The 17,795-nt window shown below is 37.8% G+C and overlaps 1 protein-coding gene across 2 annotated transcripts in view; it reads left to right on the top strand.

Annotated features, from left to right (window-relative positions):
- The first annotated feature begins 11,077 nt into the window (after window positions 1–11,077).
- Window positions 11,078–17,795, top strand: part of cul3b (cullin 3b) — a 32,331-nt gene continuing 25,613 nt past the window's right edge. The window contains exons 1-2 of one of the 2 annotated variants that reach the window (XM_073817486.1): window positions 11,078–11,431; window positions 14,154–14,351. In XM_073817486.1, the coding sequence (XP_073673587.1) occupies window positions 11,369–11,431; window positions 14,154–14,351 (261 nt within the window). In that variant the 5' untranslated portion in view covers window positions 11,078–11,368. The remainder of the gene's footprint in view (window positions 11,432–14,153; window positions 14,352–17,795) is intronic. The other variant, XM_073817487.1, reaches the window with a different exon arrangement.

The following is a 17,795-nucleotide window of genomic DNA, read 5'->3' as shown; positions in this document are numbered from 1 at the left end:
GCCAGCTTAGGAAGCTCAATCTGACACAGGAACTGCCAAAACAGTTTTACTTTGCCATCAATGAATCTGTCCTCTGCACATCTATTACCATCTGGTTCAGCTCAGCTACCAATTCTGACCTCAGAAGACTACGTCCGGACTACTGAGCATATCATTGGTGCAACCTTCCCTACTCTTCAGGATCTGTACTTATCCAGAGTGCGCAAAAGGGCCGGCAAAATCACTCTGGACCATCCAGCACACTCGCTAATTGAACTGTTCCCATATCTGATAGGCACTACAGAGCACTGAGCACCAGAACGACCAGGCACAGGAACAGTTTCTTTCCAAACTTTATAATCTGTGTCTTGTCTTGTCACTGTCATTCTGTTGCACTGTGGAGCTTCTGTCACTACAACAAATTCCTAGTATGTGTAAACATACCTCAAACATACCAAAGCTCATTCTGATTCTGATGTGCTTCACTCTACCTGCAATGCCTCAACTTGCCACACATGAGGATCAGCGCCCCTCATCTGCTGCGAGTGGCTTGAGTTTCTTCGGTCCATCTGAGGAGGAAGCTGTTGCCAATGACTCCATGTTGCTGACAACTTCAGATGCAAAGGAGTGGGTGTGTTGCGGTGAAGACCCTTAACACCCTTACCCTTAAGGATTCAACATAAACCAGCTTGGACAACAACCTAGTTTGATTTGTTACAAAAATCGTGGAAGATCTCATCTTGGACCTGGTCAGTTCTTGAAGAACCAGCAGCTGCTTAGACGAGTGGTACCTGCATACAGGATGCATCAAATGGCATCAACAATCTTCTTGCCAAAGATGGAGCGCCCTGTTTGGTTGAACTTAACAGATATCAAGGACGTTGACAAGGTCACCTTCCTCGATTCCCATTTCCCCCATTGGACAGTTTTGCCCTGCAGTGGATGGATTTGCAGAGCATTTCAGGGCAGCAAAGAAATCATTGTGGGCTATGCACCACTTCCTGCTGAAACACTCCAGCTCAGCGACTGGTTCAAGTCACCAAAAGGCTCTATCCTTCTGGCAGCCTAAAAGCCTGCACCATCTTCAGCCTAGCATCAGCTCAAGTCTGAGCATGGGCTCCAACAGTGCTCTTAAAACGGCTAAACGCTACCTGTTTTCCAACAGCCAAGGACCCCACTCCAGAGTAACATAGGACTCTGAGCCACAGCAGCCATTCTGATCTCAACGCAGAGAGGAAGAGGAGAGGGCCAGGTCCTGCCAAGGCCAGACTGGCTTAAAAAAAGTCTTGCACTTGCTCTCCATCCGCCCTGCTTAGATCTGGGCGATGGAAGCTCTGTTCAAGCATACTACCACTCACATAATTAAAAGAGCACTGTTCCTCTTTTCATTACTACAAATGTGAGTCAGGCTTTTACAGCCACTATTTCCTCATTCCCAAGAAAGATAGCAGACTCTGGCCCATCCTTGATCTCAGACTCCTGATTTGAGTTACCTCAATGATCGGCTCATGTTAGTCACATCAGTGCACAAACTACGCTCAGCCACCTGGAGTGTCTTGGGATGAAAGTCAATTTAGCTAAGAGGTCTCTGACTCCCAGCCAGCAAGTCGTCTTCCTGGGGACAATTATCAATTCAGCCCAGATGCAGGCTTAGCTCACTGAAAATTCAGCGGCTAGTGGCATCATTCTGATTCAGGACTTCTCATCCCCTCAGTTTTCCAAAGGATGCTTGGCCTCATGTTAGCCACCTCCTCTGTGATTCTGTATGCGGTCCTCCAATTTTGGCTTAAAGCCTTGATACCGTCCCATGACGTCTTTGACTCAAGGTAAACCTCTGCGTCAGAACTGTGGCTTCTTGGAAGGCCCCCCACCTATTTCAAACAGGCGTTCCATTGGGACTGACCCCCCCCCCTAGAAGGAACGTGGTCACAACAGATGCATCCAACATGGGTTGGGGATGACTGTTTGGCTCCTGGTCACCAAGGCAATGTCAGGTCACATTGCCTTTACAGGATGATGAGATGCCTCCTCTTATTGGCACAGTGTAAACTACTCTCACTGAGAGCAGTTCACATGCCGGGCAGACTGAACCAGGGAGCAGACATACTGTCCTGGAACAATGCAGCTTCAATGGAGACAATGGAGACTCTGGAGGAATCAGACTTGGTTCACAGATTTGATCCAGCTGCTATCACAGCCCCTTGGCCAATTCGACTGAGCCAACTCCGAGAGAGGCATGACTGGCTGACATGGACTGAGTAATTTCTTCTAGTTAAAAAGCCAGGATCCAATTTTAGAGGGAGGTGTTAAGGCCCAGCAGGTATAGCTTTGTTGATAAGCTGCTGAGGGGTTATTGTGTTGAATGCTGTGCTGAAGTCAATTAACAACATTCTAATATAAACCAGGTGGAGGGTGGAGGATATTGCATCGTCCATAGAACGGTTTGGATGGTATGCAAACTGGAATTGGTCCAGCTTGTTTGGAAGTCTGGACATGATGTATTGCTTGACTAACCTCTCAAAGCACTTTATCATTATAGAGGTCAGTGCTATGGGACGATAGTCATTCAGGCAGGATGCAGGTGACTTCTTTGGTACTGGAATTATGGTGGTGGATTAAAGACATGTAGGGATGACTGCCTGGCTCAGCAAGGTGTTAAAATTATCTGTTCGGACATCTGTCAGCTGCCAGTACAAAGCCAAGTTTGTTGTCAGGGCCCTCAGCCTTTCATTGGTTAATCCAGGACAAGGGTCTTCCTTACGTCTGCTGAGAGATTTGTGTAGTTTTTGTGCAGATGTGTCGTTCTGCATCTCAAACTGTGAATAGAAGTGGTTTAGTGCATCCAGGAGGGATGTGTCATCATCACTGGCCTGTGCAGGGGTTTGTAGTCAGTGATGGTCTGAATGGTTTGCCACAGAGTCTGAGTGTCTTTGGGGTCACTAAAGTGTTTGTTGATTTTTGAGCATATTGTTTTTGAGCATGATCCAGTCTGTGTGCTGAAAGCAGTCCTTCATTGCTGAGGTAGCATAATCTGGCCATACTGTGATGTGTTTTTTAACTGGTTTGGCAAGTTTGATCAGTGGTTTGTATGCTGGAGTTGGCAAAACAGAGATTTTGTATAAACAATGTCTAGTGTGTGGTTTCCCCTTGTTGAAGAGTTTACATGTTGGCAAAACTCTCTTGAAGTTTGAGTGGTTAAGTCACCAGCTATGATCAAAAAGCCATCAGGGTTTGTGGTTTGCTGATAAAGCTGTACAGTTTGTGAAGCGCATCCTTAGCATTGGCACATGGGGGAATGATAATGGCGACAATGATAATGGCTGTTAACTCCCTTAGCAGACAGAACGGTCAACACTTCACAAACATAAACTCATAAACCACCAGCCTTGAACAGTTTTGATACTACTACAGCATTGCCACACATTTGCCACCTCCACAAGTCTTACCAGACAGTGATGAATCTCTATCAACTCTGTAGCAGATTAGCATGTGAGTCCGGGATGTTGTAGTTTAGCCATGTTGCGGTAAAGTAAGACTATTTGGAATCGAAGAAATGAGATTAAAAGATAAAAAAAGCACCATCTTTAACCCCGGAGTAGCCATTGCGTCTGACTGAGCCACCATCTTAGATTTTATAGCCCTCATTGCGGGGCTAAGCATCTTTGTTCTTCACTTGCTTATAGCACAGCGCTATTGGATGGGCTCCCCATAAGCATACAACGCAACGGGAGAATCCGTTCGAAAGAAAATGTTCCAGTTACTAACGTAACCTTGGTCGATGACTGACACTATCAGTCAAAAGATTTTGCAGAAATGGCGCTCCCACCCCTTTTTAGTGGATTGAAGTGCCATTTGTTCATGCAGCTACACGAATGTGAACAAATCAGGCTTCAATATTCAGAGTAAACAGGACCCTGCTGAAAAAAACAGCATATGCTGGTTTTTTCAGCAGGGGAGTTCCCCCATAAGTGTGCAATGCAACGCTCATTCCCTTATCGCAGGGAACCAAGGTTATGTTAGTAACCCAGAGCAGTTAGATCCCATTGGTTTTTATTATAACTTGTAGCTTCCATAATAATCAGTGATTGTTTGTATGTTTTGTGATAGATGTGCATTATCCGCATCCACCCCCCTTTTTTCCTGAGTGAAGGTGTTCACTGTCCTAAACAAAAATCCTCTCCATTTTTTTCCAGCATATTCTGCCCATTTTTTTAGACAACCGAGAGACAGACGAAAGAATAATCATGGTTTTATTATAGTAAAAGTGCAATAATTTATGGTTACCATGGTTTAACTAGTAACCTTGTTTTTTATTTATTTATTTTTTGTAGTAAAACCATAGTTAATTTTTGTAAGGGATGCACCACTATTAAAAGCCATGGGGATGTAAAGTTTTGTAAACAGCAAAAAAAAAAAAAAAAGGAAAAATAGGTCAAGTGTACCTACTATATTAATATGAAGGAATTTCCGTATTGGTTTTTCACCGTTTTTTTTTTTTTTCCCGTATTTTGAATTACACTTTGTGAGGATTATCGATTATGCGCACTCAATTGTATACTGTATACACACCACCAAAAAAGCAAAATACATGGCATTTAGTTAAATAAAATTGACATTTGCTTACCATTTCTCTGTCTTGTTGTTTTCCTTGAGCATATGAAAATGAATTATTGTCTCTTTATATAATCCATGGATAAACCAATCACCTCCAGGAACATCATGCTTAATAAAAAACAGCAATATCGCTCCATCCAGCAACAAACTATAGTTTTTCTACATGGACGATTAACAAAATCTCGAATGTGCAGGACCGCTCCAGAGTTACATGAGAAGCAGCACGAGCCGCACTCCAGCATGAATGAGAGCTCGTGACCCTACCGAGACATTAAAGACCCTCTGCTGACTCGCCACACAAAATCTGTTCGTAGTAAATTTTTAAATTTCAAATTAGATTTTTCTCATTAAAATGTGCCTTGCAGGTTTTATTCTGTGTATGAGATATGGACCATTTAAATGTGAGTAAAGTGATAGATTAAACCGACATTACACATGAGCAATTATGAATAAAAATGGATATAAATACATGCATGTAAATATAATATGTAAAGCTTTAAAACATGTCTAAAATTACGTTTTTATTCAAGCTTTCTTAATTAGAATTAAATTCAGTTGATTCATTTGAATAAAAAGTTAAAAGCCATACATAAAAAAACTATGTGCAAGTGTATGCAAAAGCTGCTTTAAACGCAAAGGGTGGTTAATATAGAAATTAAATTATAAATTAAATCTATTTTTGACTTTTTGAAAGCATCCTCACCTTTCAGCATGCTTACACGAGAACCAGGCTGAAGACTGGAGTAGTGATACTGAAAGTTTAGCTTTGGCATCAGGGAATAAATTACATTTTACTAAATATATTAAAATAGAAAACACTGTTTTCATACACACGTATGTATATATATATATATATATATATATATATATATATATATATATATATATATATATATATATATATATATATAGCCTATATATGTGTATATGTATATACCTGTTTGTATTTAATAAATGCTGCCTTAGTTACAATAAGTGACTTAAATAAATCTTACCCAACCACAAACTTTTGAACGGTAGTGTATGTGAAAAAGACAAAGAATTATCCTTTTTGTCTTCTTATTGACTTTATTGTGGCGCCACCTGTCGGCGGTTATTGGAGGTTCAGCTGTGGTTGACTGACAGAAGAGGGCGCTGTTCTGTTCCAGTCTCTCTGTCAGTCAGCCAAAAAATTCCTGAGTGTTTTATTGCATAATGTCAATTTACAACAGCAACAAATATGCATATGAAAAATAGACACTTTCCCCAGGGTTGCAAGGATAAATAAATAAATAAATAAATAAATATACAAAATCTTACCATTCTTAAAATGAAAGAGACTCATACATGGTTTTATACAATTCACAAAAGGGTTGATTATCTTTGGATAAGTGTTTTAAAGATTCTATGTATTTTTTACATTAATTTTTTTGAGTTTACTGTTATTTCACTTACTTTTATGTATTGTAACAATAATGTTTACATCAATGACATCTTTTTGGAAAAAACATCTGCATAAACCAACACTTTGGATGAAATATCATTACTAAGATCAATTTAGCCAGCTGTAGATATCATGCCAAAACTGTAATGTGACTGGACAAGAAAAAAAATGTTCAATGGTTTCAGGCACCTCTAAACACACACACAAAAAAAAAAAAGAGATCTACCTCATAATGTAATCTTTTCCGTAAAATGTCAGAAGCCGGATAAACATTGTTCATTCTAAACTGAATATCCTTCATTTTAGGTAGAATTGGCCATTTAAAATAATTACAAAATGTATTTTTAAATACTTCCTTATCAAAATGTTTTATATTTTAAGGTGTATTGAAGTCTGAAAATAACTTTTTTAATACATTCCGTATAACTTTGTTCCTACATTTTTGTCCCCAATATGTATTCCTCCAATTTAACTAATATATTTGAACAAGTGAGGGTGTTTTTTATTAATTGTTTTCAAAGAAGTAGGGATGGCTTTACACATATTTTGAGTATTAAATTCTCTAAAGGAACATTTAATCTCAAATTTCTCCATTAATGAATTATGTTAAATAAATTGACCAGCTTTATCTAATAAATCTACAACATATAAAACCTTTTTTTCATACCACTGTTGTTTGAATACTGTCTTTCTATTTAATGTAATGGTTCTGTTCTTCCACAAGGTAGAGTTGTGCGGTGTGAAATTTGGGGTGAATATCAATTTCCAATAACACAAAATTTGTTTGTGAAATTTTAAATACTTAACTGGCCATTTAGACACCTCAAAGTCGCATTTCAGCAAAAAATCTAACCCTCAGACTGTCTTGAATAGACATTTTGGTAACTTGCAATTCTGTTGAAACAGCTGTGGTTGAAGGACAGACCTGCCCTTATGTTTAAAGTTTTCCTCTGTGCTTGTGTAAACTATTTTTATTTTTTGTTTGTTTGTTGGTTTTGTTGGTCCCTAGTACCTTTATACCTTAATTGTATTATTTCTCAAAAAAAAATGTATTTTATAATAATTATTTAAAATATATTCCATTGTAGTGTCATTGGTCACTGACATGAACCTAACGTTTCTCAGAACAACGTCTTGTTCCTTGACAGAAAAAAAAAAATTGTAATATAATACCTGATATAAAATTTTTTGTTTGCATCAAATATACAAGAAGTAGGTAGAAAAGACGTGTTCTACTCTCCAAGGCTTAAATCTCTAAATGCCAACCCTAAAATGTGCTCAGATATCAACAGGGCTTTATTTAAGTTTATTTAGAAAAAGCAGAACTGAATATGTGAAAAAAAAAAAAACTTTTATTAGAACTTTTATTAGAGAGTTGTCCTTGATTTTAGTACTCTTAATTTTATATTTAAAATCAATTGGATTAAACATTGCTTAGCCCAGAGTACATCTGTATGGTTTTATATCTGTTTTTTGTTTTTTTTAAAGTGTGGTGGGTTATTTTTTCTACTATCGTGTGACTTCAAATACAGTAAACTTACAGAAGTTTGTAAACCTGTGTGTATTGCATGCGAAACGCTTGATTGCCATTCACTGGAAAAGTATTCATGGTCCATCTTTGTCACTCTGGATTAAGGAAATGTCTTATTGTATAGCAATGGAAAGACTAACTTAATCAAACCAAAAATGCACACATTTTACAAGATTTGGGACTGACTGTTGAGTAACACCAAATAATGTGATCATACTCAAGTGTTTAATGACAGTTGACTGTGTTAATACGTGAATTATGTTTGTTATGACCTATTTTAATATATTTTTCACTTTCATTGGAATTTATATGTGTTGAACTGTTATTGTCTAAATGTATTTTACAAAATTGCCCTTTTTATTTTATTTTTATTTTTTTGCATATGTGTATATATTCTTATGGCTCTGTTGGGGACAGGGTGGGTGTTTTTTGGTTGGTATTTGGTTACTCATACAGTATATACAGGTATGTGCCAAAAAAATTTGAATATTGAGGGAAAGTCCATTTATTTCAATAATTTGTTTCAAAAAGTGAAACTTGTATGTTATATTAGTTTACTACACACAAAGTGAAATATTTCAAGGTTTTATTTGTTTCAGTTTTGATGATTATGGATTAAAGACAAAAAAAAACAAATCCAGTATTTCACAAAATTAGAATATCATGACAAAGTTCAACATTGTAGGCTCCTTGTGTCCCAATCTAATTAACGCAAAACACCTGCAAAGGTTTCCTCCGAGCTGGAGCTCCAACTCCCCCTTGCTGGAGGTAATGGGTGGAGATAGACACCTAACCACACCCTAACCCTACCCCTTACCCTATCCCTAACCTAACTCCACCCATTTGTTCACTCAGAGGTGGAGCTGGACATCAAGAGAGGTGGAGCTGGAGGCCATTTGGCTCTGCAGTGAGCAGTACTTGTAAAATTATCTCAGTCTGGCTTAGTAGGCTTCAGAATCATGGGGAAGACTGCTGACTTCACTTTTGTGCAGAAGACCATCATTGACACCCTCCATAAGGAGGAAAAGTCTCAAAAGGCAATTGCAAAAAAGCTGGATGCTCACAGAGTGCAGTATCGAAGTATATTAACAGAGTGTTAAAAGGAAGGGAAAAATGTGGCTGGAAAAGTTGCACAAGTGACGGATGACCGTAGACAGGATTGTCAAGCAAGGGCGGTTCAGAAATCTGGAGGAGCTTCATAAGGAGTGGACTGAGACTGGTGTCAGTGCATCAAGAACCACCACATACAGACGTCTGCATGACAGCGGCTACAGCCGGACAATTCCATGTGTCAAGCCACTCCTGAACCAAAAACAACGTCAGAAGCGTCTGTGCTGGGCTAAGGAGAAAAAAGTACTGGTCTGTTGCTCAGTGGTCCCAAGTCCAGTCTCAAGTTTTCAGATGAAAGCTAATTTTGTATTTCGTTTGGAAATCAAGGTCCCAGATTCTGGAGGAAGAGCGGAGAGGCACAACAGTCAAGCTGCTTAAAGTCCAGTGTGAAGTTTCCACAGTCAGTGATGGTTTGGGGAGCATGTCATCTGCTGGTGTGGGTCCATTGTCTTTTATCAAGTCCACAGCCAACGCAGCTGTATACCAGGAAATTTTAGAGCACTTCGTGCTTCCTGCTGCCGACAAGCTTTTTGGAGATGATGATTTTATTTTCCAGCAGGATTTGGCACCTGCCCACAAAGCCAAAACTACCAGTAGCTGGTTTAATAGCCATGGAATAACTGTACTTGATTGGCCGGCAAACTCGCCTGACTTAAACCCCATTGAAAACCTCTGGGGTATTGTCAAAAGGAAGATGAGGGAACAGAGACCCCGAAATGCAGACGAGCTGAAGGCCAATATCAAAGCAACATGGGCTACCATAACACCTCAACTGTGTCAAAGGCTGATCGCCGCCTTGATGCTGGAATTAGTGCAAAAGGAGGCCCAACAAAATACTGAGGACATAATACAGTACATTAACACACTTTTCAGATGGCCAACATGTGTTTAAGATCATTTTTTATTGGTCACATGAAATATTCTAATTTTGTGAAATACTGGATTTTTTTTATTTTTTTATCTTTAATCCATAATCATCAAAATTGAAACAAACAAAGGCTTGAAATATTTCACTTTATGTGTAGTGAACAAATCATGTTTCACTATTTGAAACAAATTACTGAAAAAAATGGATTTACACTCGATATTCTAATTTTTTGGCACATACCTGTGTGTAACACATTTTTTTCTTAATGTTTTGAAACAATAAAAAGTATCTGAAAAAAAAGATACAGTAAGCTTTCCATAAAATTATCAAACTTTCATAAGCAATCGTTAGAAGCATGGAAAATAGTCTTTAAACATAATTTCTCTCCACATTCATACTATGGGAATTTGTGTTGTCTGCTTTACCTCATGCATTTTGAAAATGTCTTACTCGAGATGTCAACTGTTACCCAAAAGCACTCATAAGTGGAAACAATTCTTTCACATACCTTCTACTGAAAAAATATGATTGCATCTAATATATTTTTACTGGAAATTTATTTTGCACAGGTAAGATATTGCACAGGTACGTAACACTTCCATTAACAAGTTTAGAAAAGATGTCTCACCTAAATGTTCATTTTCTAATTTAGAAAACTTATTTTGTAACTGTAAATATTCTTAAGACTTTTGGAAGCAGGTATCTATGTTGGTTTTTAAAATATATAGTAAAATAATTAAAATAGTTGAATCTATGATCCTTTTTTTGAATTGCAACACTAGATGAGAGGTAGTTGATAACACTTTAAAGGTGATGATTCATGTACATAAAGCCAATATGTCTATTACTCCCTCTTTTAATTTTTTCTGTGAAGATCTTAATATATTTTATGACTCATTGATTTCAATTACTAGAAACAAGAAAAGAATAAAAACGTCTCTAATATTTAAAAAAATGTTATTTGTAAATTAATTTAATGTTTCACCCTCCATGATGTATACTTGCGTCTTTGTATATTTGTTTTTGAAAGAGAGAAAAAAGTAACAGCCACAAGTATATTAACGCAGCCCGGACATTGTCTCTGATTGGTCAGTCATGGCTTTATAATATCTACAATAATTTATAATAGTAATAATAGTCCTATTTCACTGTGTTCTCAAATAATGGCTATTAAAGTGTCATATCGTTAGTATTCATTATCGTCTCCGATGACAGACTGTCACGTGACAGGTGTTACATTTCTCAGCGCGGGTGGACCAATTAGAATCGTTTGTGTTAATACAATTAAAATTTGAATTGATTAGTTTAATAGCTATTGCTGAGGGGAAGAATTTAAGTTTTAAAACATAAATAATAAATGTACACTAATCTCTCGAATAAGACAAACTGTCATTATATTTGAATATATGACTCAACGGAAGATAGGCCCCTGAGCCGTCAAGCGCCTCCTTCGGGAAGACTTTTTGACGTACAGGAAACAGTTATCAGCCAATAACATTTACTTTAGCTGCAACACAGTTATTCCTCAAGTTACTCGTTTCGAAAGTACTCAAGCTTGGATATATTCTAGATAATCCGAAGGATATTTAAGACTCTGTAAATATGATGAATAAGATCTCGCGTGAGTTAGCTCGGCGTTGAGAATCTGTGAGATTTGCGCGTCCGCCATCTCTTGGAGCCCGAAAAGTAGCAGTACGCGAAGCGCTTGTCAACAAGTCCGAAGAGTGAGACTCGTAAAGAAGGTCAAGCGGGGGCTCAGCGCTGCCTCATTATACGTATTCCCCGTCTTTTGTCAGGGAAGACTTTCATGTGAAAGGAGACAACAGCGGGGAATAAGCCAGACATGTCAAATCTCAGCAAAGGGGGCACTAAAAAAGACACCAAGATGAGGATACGAGCCTTTCCTGTGAGTATGAGCGCTCAGAGCCGGCGAGACGGTCACTCGAGCTCCGGGGATTCGAGCAGACAGGCCTGTGTGAACAAATCCCTTTACACCGCCTCTGTGTTTTCCCAAATCCCACAAATAAGCGAATAGACCATTAAAGAGGTAGCTGCCTGGCCTAGGTTTAGAAGCTCTTGCGTTGCTTTTTAACGTTACCTCAACTTGAATACTAATGACAAGTCAGCTAACGTTAGCCTGCTAGCTGGCTAACCTGTTTAACAGCAGCAGATGAGCACAAATAAATGCGCATTGAGCCAAATACACTGATTTCACTCTAGTGGGTCCTTTAGTGAGCATGTACAATTAGTCAGTGATCAAAACATTTGTTCGAGTAACGTTGTTTGTGGGAGGTCGGTTTGTCTGTGACGACGTTTTGCGTCATACATGTAACGTTACTGTTTGTATGTTTGTTGTCACACATGACACGTTAAGTTATTGCCTGCGAAGAAACGAGTTCTGTAGCACTAAAGCTGTTGGAGAGTTTTAATGTGGATATATATATAACAATTACAACTGTACTGATCTAAATATACCCTAACCCCTTATTGCAAATATACTGCAATACAAAGGGCATTGAGATTGGCTTGTCAGCTGTAAAACCATGACCATCTCTGATATGATGGGTTTTTTGTGGAAAATGGGACTCTGAGAAAATGATGAATCATTCCCATGGTCAGGCAACTCTGGTTCTGAATCACATTTGTTGAGCTGCATGATTTTTGTGTCAAGCAAATATCCAGAACAAGCCAGGATAAGCGTTAAGTTGCTCAAAAATTGAGACAGCTTCCCTTTATTATATACTGTTTAACTTGCTTTGCCTTAGTAGTCTAGGGGTATAGTAAGATGCCATGTGTGAGTGTCATACAACATCAAAAGAGTGTTCTCTGATCAAACAAATACTGAATAGTGCTGTATATTTTCTTAGAACTAACTTTTGAGTCTTCATCTGCTATTCCTAAAGTTCACACAGATTTCCTTGCAGGGTTTATCATATTCAGTGTTGGGGGTAACGCATTACAAGTAACGCAAGTTACTTTATAATAGTACTTTTTCCAAGTTACTAGTAATTAATTGACAAGAAAATGTCTGAGTTACTTTTCCCCCCATTTATTGATTAAAAGCTCTCCTGTCCCCATGTTGAGAGAAATCGTGAGTAAGATGTTACTTTAGTTCTAGAATAAATGTGAACATGCATTAATTCATCTCACTCACTAAAAAAAAAAAAAGATACAGTGTTCTTCAAAATGAATAAAAGCACTGAAATTCAACGCAAACCTGCAATAATTAAATGTTAAATAATATAAATATCCTTTATGTATTTAATCCCATTTTATTAACCGATGTCTTTGCTGCTGACCTTCGATGATCCAATTCATCCGTACTAATAAGCAAAAATTACTCTGGATATTAATCTAACATTTGTTTTCCTTTTTTATTGCTAAAGAGTTGACATTTGTTCTTCTGCGGTCTGCTGTACACACATGAATTTACTTTTCTCTAAGCCTGAGCCATTTGCAAAAAAATAACTATTTATATTAAAACAAACAAGCAAGCCCTGCCCAGATTTAAAAAATAAAGCAAAAGTAATGTAATGCATTACTTTCCATATTAAGTAACGTAATTAGTTACTTATTTAGAGAGTAGCTTAATATTTTAATGCATTACTTTTAAAAGTAACTTTCGCTATGGCTGATTGATAAGCACAAAATGCACAATCATTTCTTTCTGCATTTTAGTCGGTGTAGCTGATTTTATTTAATTTCAAAGCTAATGTTCTCTTTGTGGTATGTTTTGTTTGAAAATGGTGTTTCTTTAATGTAAAGGACACATTGTCTGATATATCTTATGTAATGAATTACATTCTCACTTTTTTTCAGCTTGGCTTAGTGTAATTAAGTTTAAATTGATCGTTTAACCAATCTAACCAGTTTGCAGTTCAGTTATGCTGAGCCACAGTAAAAGTCTGTTCCTGCTAAGGATGATAACTGTATCATAACTATAACTATAAAGTTTTAATAACCATTCATACCTGAATGATAGCTATATTAGCAACCACAGTCCACACCAATGCACAATAACATTCTGTTTATAATAATCGTGAGCTGCAGTTTTGTCATCTTTGAAGCCTTATGGATTATTGTTAATTAGCTGGGGAAAAATATAATCATTTCGAAAGTGATTCCAATGATATACTGTGTTGCTACTGCTATAGCTGACTATTATTAAATTTTTACAGCTGTCATACACTGATAAAAATAAAGGTTATTTATTGGCATAAAAGGTTCCACAAAGAAACATTCTTGGAAAGTTTTCATTCCACAAAAGGTTCTTTACAGTGGAAAAAGATTATCTTTAGATTATCAAAATGCTCTTCACACTAAGAAAAAATGTTTATTTTAAGAACTGTTTACTGAAAAGTTCTTTGAGGAAATTAAAACGGGTTCTTCTATGGCAGTCGCTCTTAAAAAAAAAACCTTTCTTTTTAAGAGTGTAGTTATCGTCCTTGGTGTAAACGGTCATGTAGAGTAAGCTACTGCTTCTGTAAGCCAACATGTACTGATGCTGTGGTAAAAAGAGTGCATAACTTTTGAATTTTGGTAACCTTCATTGTGTCAAACAGTTGAAAGCTTCATGTATCACCTTTCCCCCATTAATGGTTTTCGCTCTTCTCTCTGTTTTATCTCAGATGACCATGGATGAGAAGTATGTCAACAACATCTGGGATCTCTTGAAGAATGCCATCCAGGAGATTCAGAGGAAGAACAACAGTGGGCTGAGCTTTGAGGAGCTCTACAGGAACGCCTACACCATGGTACTGCACAAGCACGGAGAGAAGCTCTACACAGGCCTGAGGGAGGTGGTCACAGAACATCTCATCAACAAAGTAAGAACCAGACGTCTCTGGCGTACCTTTTCTCCACAGTGAGGGTGACATTGTCTAACCTGAAACCATTCTGTGCTTTTCCACAGTTGAACGCCAGTATGTTACATGTACACTTATGTGTTTGGTAGATGCTTTAGTTCATGCGTTCCCAGAGGATGCTCTGTCCAACACAAATTCAGTGGACAGGGACATCCAACACGGTCTCACTCTCAAGTCGTCACATATTTGGCATTGCATTTTGATGCTCAAGGTACCCCTCTAGCGTCGTTTTTGACGCGCAGGATCCTCCATTGTTTACAGTTGATTGCCTTAATTTAATGGTTTGCGTGCATTTGTAAAACACATAAATAATGTAATGATTGGAACATCTAAACCCACCCCTACCCTAAATCTACCCACATATAATTACAGTCACAGGAATTTATTGCAAAAACTGACCACAAACAAGCAGTATAAAAGCATTACAAACAAGTCTTCTGAAGCCATACGATATTTTTATGCGGAGAAGAGAGTAAAACATAAGGTTTTAATCGCTGAAAATGATCCTGCTTCGTTAACATGCTCACATCTCATTTAAAAAGTTAAGGTGCGGTCACACTGCACTTTTCGTTCCATTGACTTCCATTCATACGCATGCGAATGCGTTAGACCGGAAACGCAAGCCTGTGTGAAATATTATCGCATTTCGCTGCGTCTGAAAGTTGAAGTTTGGTGAACTCTGACCAATGAATTCGCATCACATGACTCTGTGTGACCAACAGGAGATCGATACGTCACAGCATGACCTCTAGCTGAATGAAAAGAACCTTTAATTTAAACATTTAAAACTGCAGCACTGCGGTAAAGTGTAATAGATTGTATGTTTTTACATTTAAATGTATTATTAGTGTCATGTGCTGAATTTAACTTTTTAAAAAGAAGCTGCATAGCATGACGTCATATCACGACCATTGCAGCAGCATCCGAAGGAATTTCGCTTGCTCAAAGTCTAGTGTGACCGGGGCTTTACTCTCCGAAATTAGCATGATGTAATCGGTCACAAGGCACAGACCGTGTCTGTTCCTCTCACAAATCAATCGTTTTGCCTCGGAAGACTTGGAATATTCATTTTTTTTAACAAATTGCGATTGTAGTATTATCTGCCTGTTATATCTCTGTTTTATTGACAAATGGTTAGATTTAGGGGCAGGGGTTGGGTTATGTGTTAGTAAGTGTGTAAATAGTGTGATATAAATAAAACTGCTGTGACTTTGCATTAGGGATGCTCATATTGACCGTTTAACCGTTAACCGACAGTAAGAATTTTAACCGATTATTACTATCAGTTAAACGGTTTAAAAGGGTTTTTTTCTATTCTTTTTTTTTTTAACGTTTGCTGCATGGTGAAAGAAATAATGCTATTTGTAAGTTATCTGTTTACTCACGCGCGCGTGTCGACACGTGCAGTGTGGCTGTACAGACATATTTCGCTTCACCTTTACTTAGTAAACAGATGTAGTATATGCAACTCAATGGCAAGAGGCGATATTGGGTTATTAGAGAGTGAATCCGTGAGTGAATGTATTCAAATTCTGAATGAATTATAGTCTAGAAAGTGCGCAATAGGCGCTCCCGTTACAATCACTGGAAAGCTATCACTCATCTTAGAGTAGTTCATCGCAATCTCATAAAGTTATTAAAAAGTAATAAAATAACCTTTACACTGCACAATTAATCTCTTATTTATATAATGCCAACACTTTCTTTGTTTTAATAAGAGAGTTCGTGAAAGTGTAGTTTCAGCAAAACTGAAACCGGCACTTTGGTTGGTGAGTGGATTGTAACATAGCCTCCTCTGATTGGCCACAGTGATAATCAAATCAACATACATGTCTGTGATTGGCTATTGCTGAACGCTGTAAAACACGCGCTTCTCCTCACGCATATGACAGTGGATGGAAGTCCCGAACCGCAAATTGAAAGGGTTTTTGTGATGGTGTTTTTTTCGCGGATCTAAGAGTTAACAGGCAGCGGTCCTGCCTATCCGTATAGCATGTGGACATGTTAAAAACTAGGCACACTGAGGTATTGGCTGGCCTGCTATATATTTTTATGTCCGACGAGAAGAATAAGACCGGTACAGTTCTTCAAAGCGCATAAAAGGATTCAGTGTGTTTTAGTTTTGTCATCTTAATTAGGTAGTTATTTAATTTATACATATTTAGTGTAGGCCTATTTATATTATTCTTTTTTTTCATTCAGATTTTCTCTGTTCTCAGAACCGCTGCTGATGCGTGATAATTTAAGTTATATGTCAATACAGTTTTTTATGTTGCACTGTATGCTGCTGTTTGCACGTTAAAATAAAACATTTGCTTGTATTTTTAATGTATCATCACAGATACTCGTGCATTCTATTTTTATTTTAAACTAATTTATTATTCAAATTTTATCAGTTAACGGTTAATGTTCGGATAACGAGCAGCGGTTGTCGGTCAGGAAAATTAACCGAAATGAGCATCCCTACTTTGCATTGAAAAATCTCACCCGATATATATGCAATATTGGCAATATTATTACCCAATATATATTTTAATCATGATTATACAATTCCCAGTGCCTTTTGTGTCAGCTTATTGATGCCCAGGGTTTCTTATTTAATGTAGAGGAGGACCCTGCACGTCGAAAAATTACACTGAAGGGCTAACCACGCGCCTGTACAATTCATTAACACAGAACCACGCATTAATTCATATTTAAACAGTCGGTTTTTGGCTTAATATTAGTCCACGTCACGATTCGATTTAAGTGTAATGAACTACCTTTGATTAATGCATCAAACTTTGACAAATTCCGTGACGTTCCGCGTTAAACTGTAAATTCCATTTTGACTGGATTCTGCGATTCCGTCCGTGTTTTCCGCATCGCAGAAATCATAAAGCCCTACATATGAGACATGCCGCCGTTTTAGCGGACAAACTGCTAGCACATTTGTATTTCTTCTTCGCTGCTCTAAACAGTGGTTGCTTGTGGCAACACTGTTTGCATTCTGAGCCGCGAAGAAGAACTGGCTTCTGATTTGCTAGCGGGAATAATTTGTATCTTAAGAAAATGGTATCGGATCGGTACATGGGTTCAAGTACTCGCCGATTCCGATGCTAGATTTTTTGTGGTATCGGCGGCATTTCCGATACTAGTATCGGAATCGGAACAACCCTAGTGATTTTCAAGTAAAGGCTGGTTCATACCAACATGAATGAGCTTATTTACATGCACACCGGTAAGCTGATAAATCACAAATATCAGCTTATTAAAATAACCAGGTTTCCCCGTTTACATGTGCATCAGTATCCTGACATTGCAACTACGCTGCGTTTACGCGACTTTATTAATAAATCTGGTGTCTCTGAGTATTCCATGTGTTTGTCAGTTGTGATGTTAAATGAAGCTTGCGACATGCCAGCA

The sequence above is a fragment of the Garra rufa genome, chromosome 14, assembly GCF_049309525.1.
Source record: "Garra rufa chromosome 14, GarRuf1.0, whole genome shotgun sequence".
Taxonomy (NCBI): domain Eukaryota; kingdom Metazoa; phylum Chordata; class Actinopteri; order Cypriniformes; family Cyprinidae; genus Garra; species Garra rufa.
Note: the sequence above shows the minus strand (reverse complement) of the source record. Positions and strands in the feature narration are given on the sequence as shown.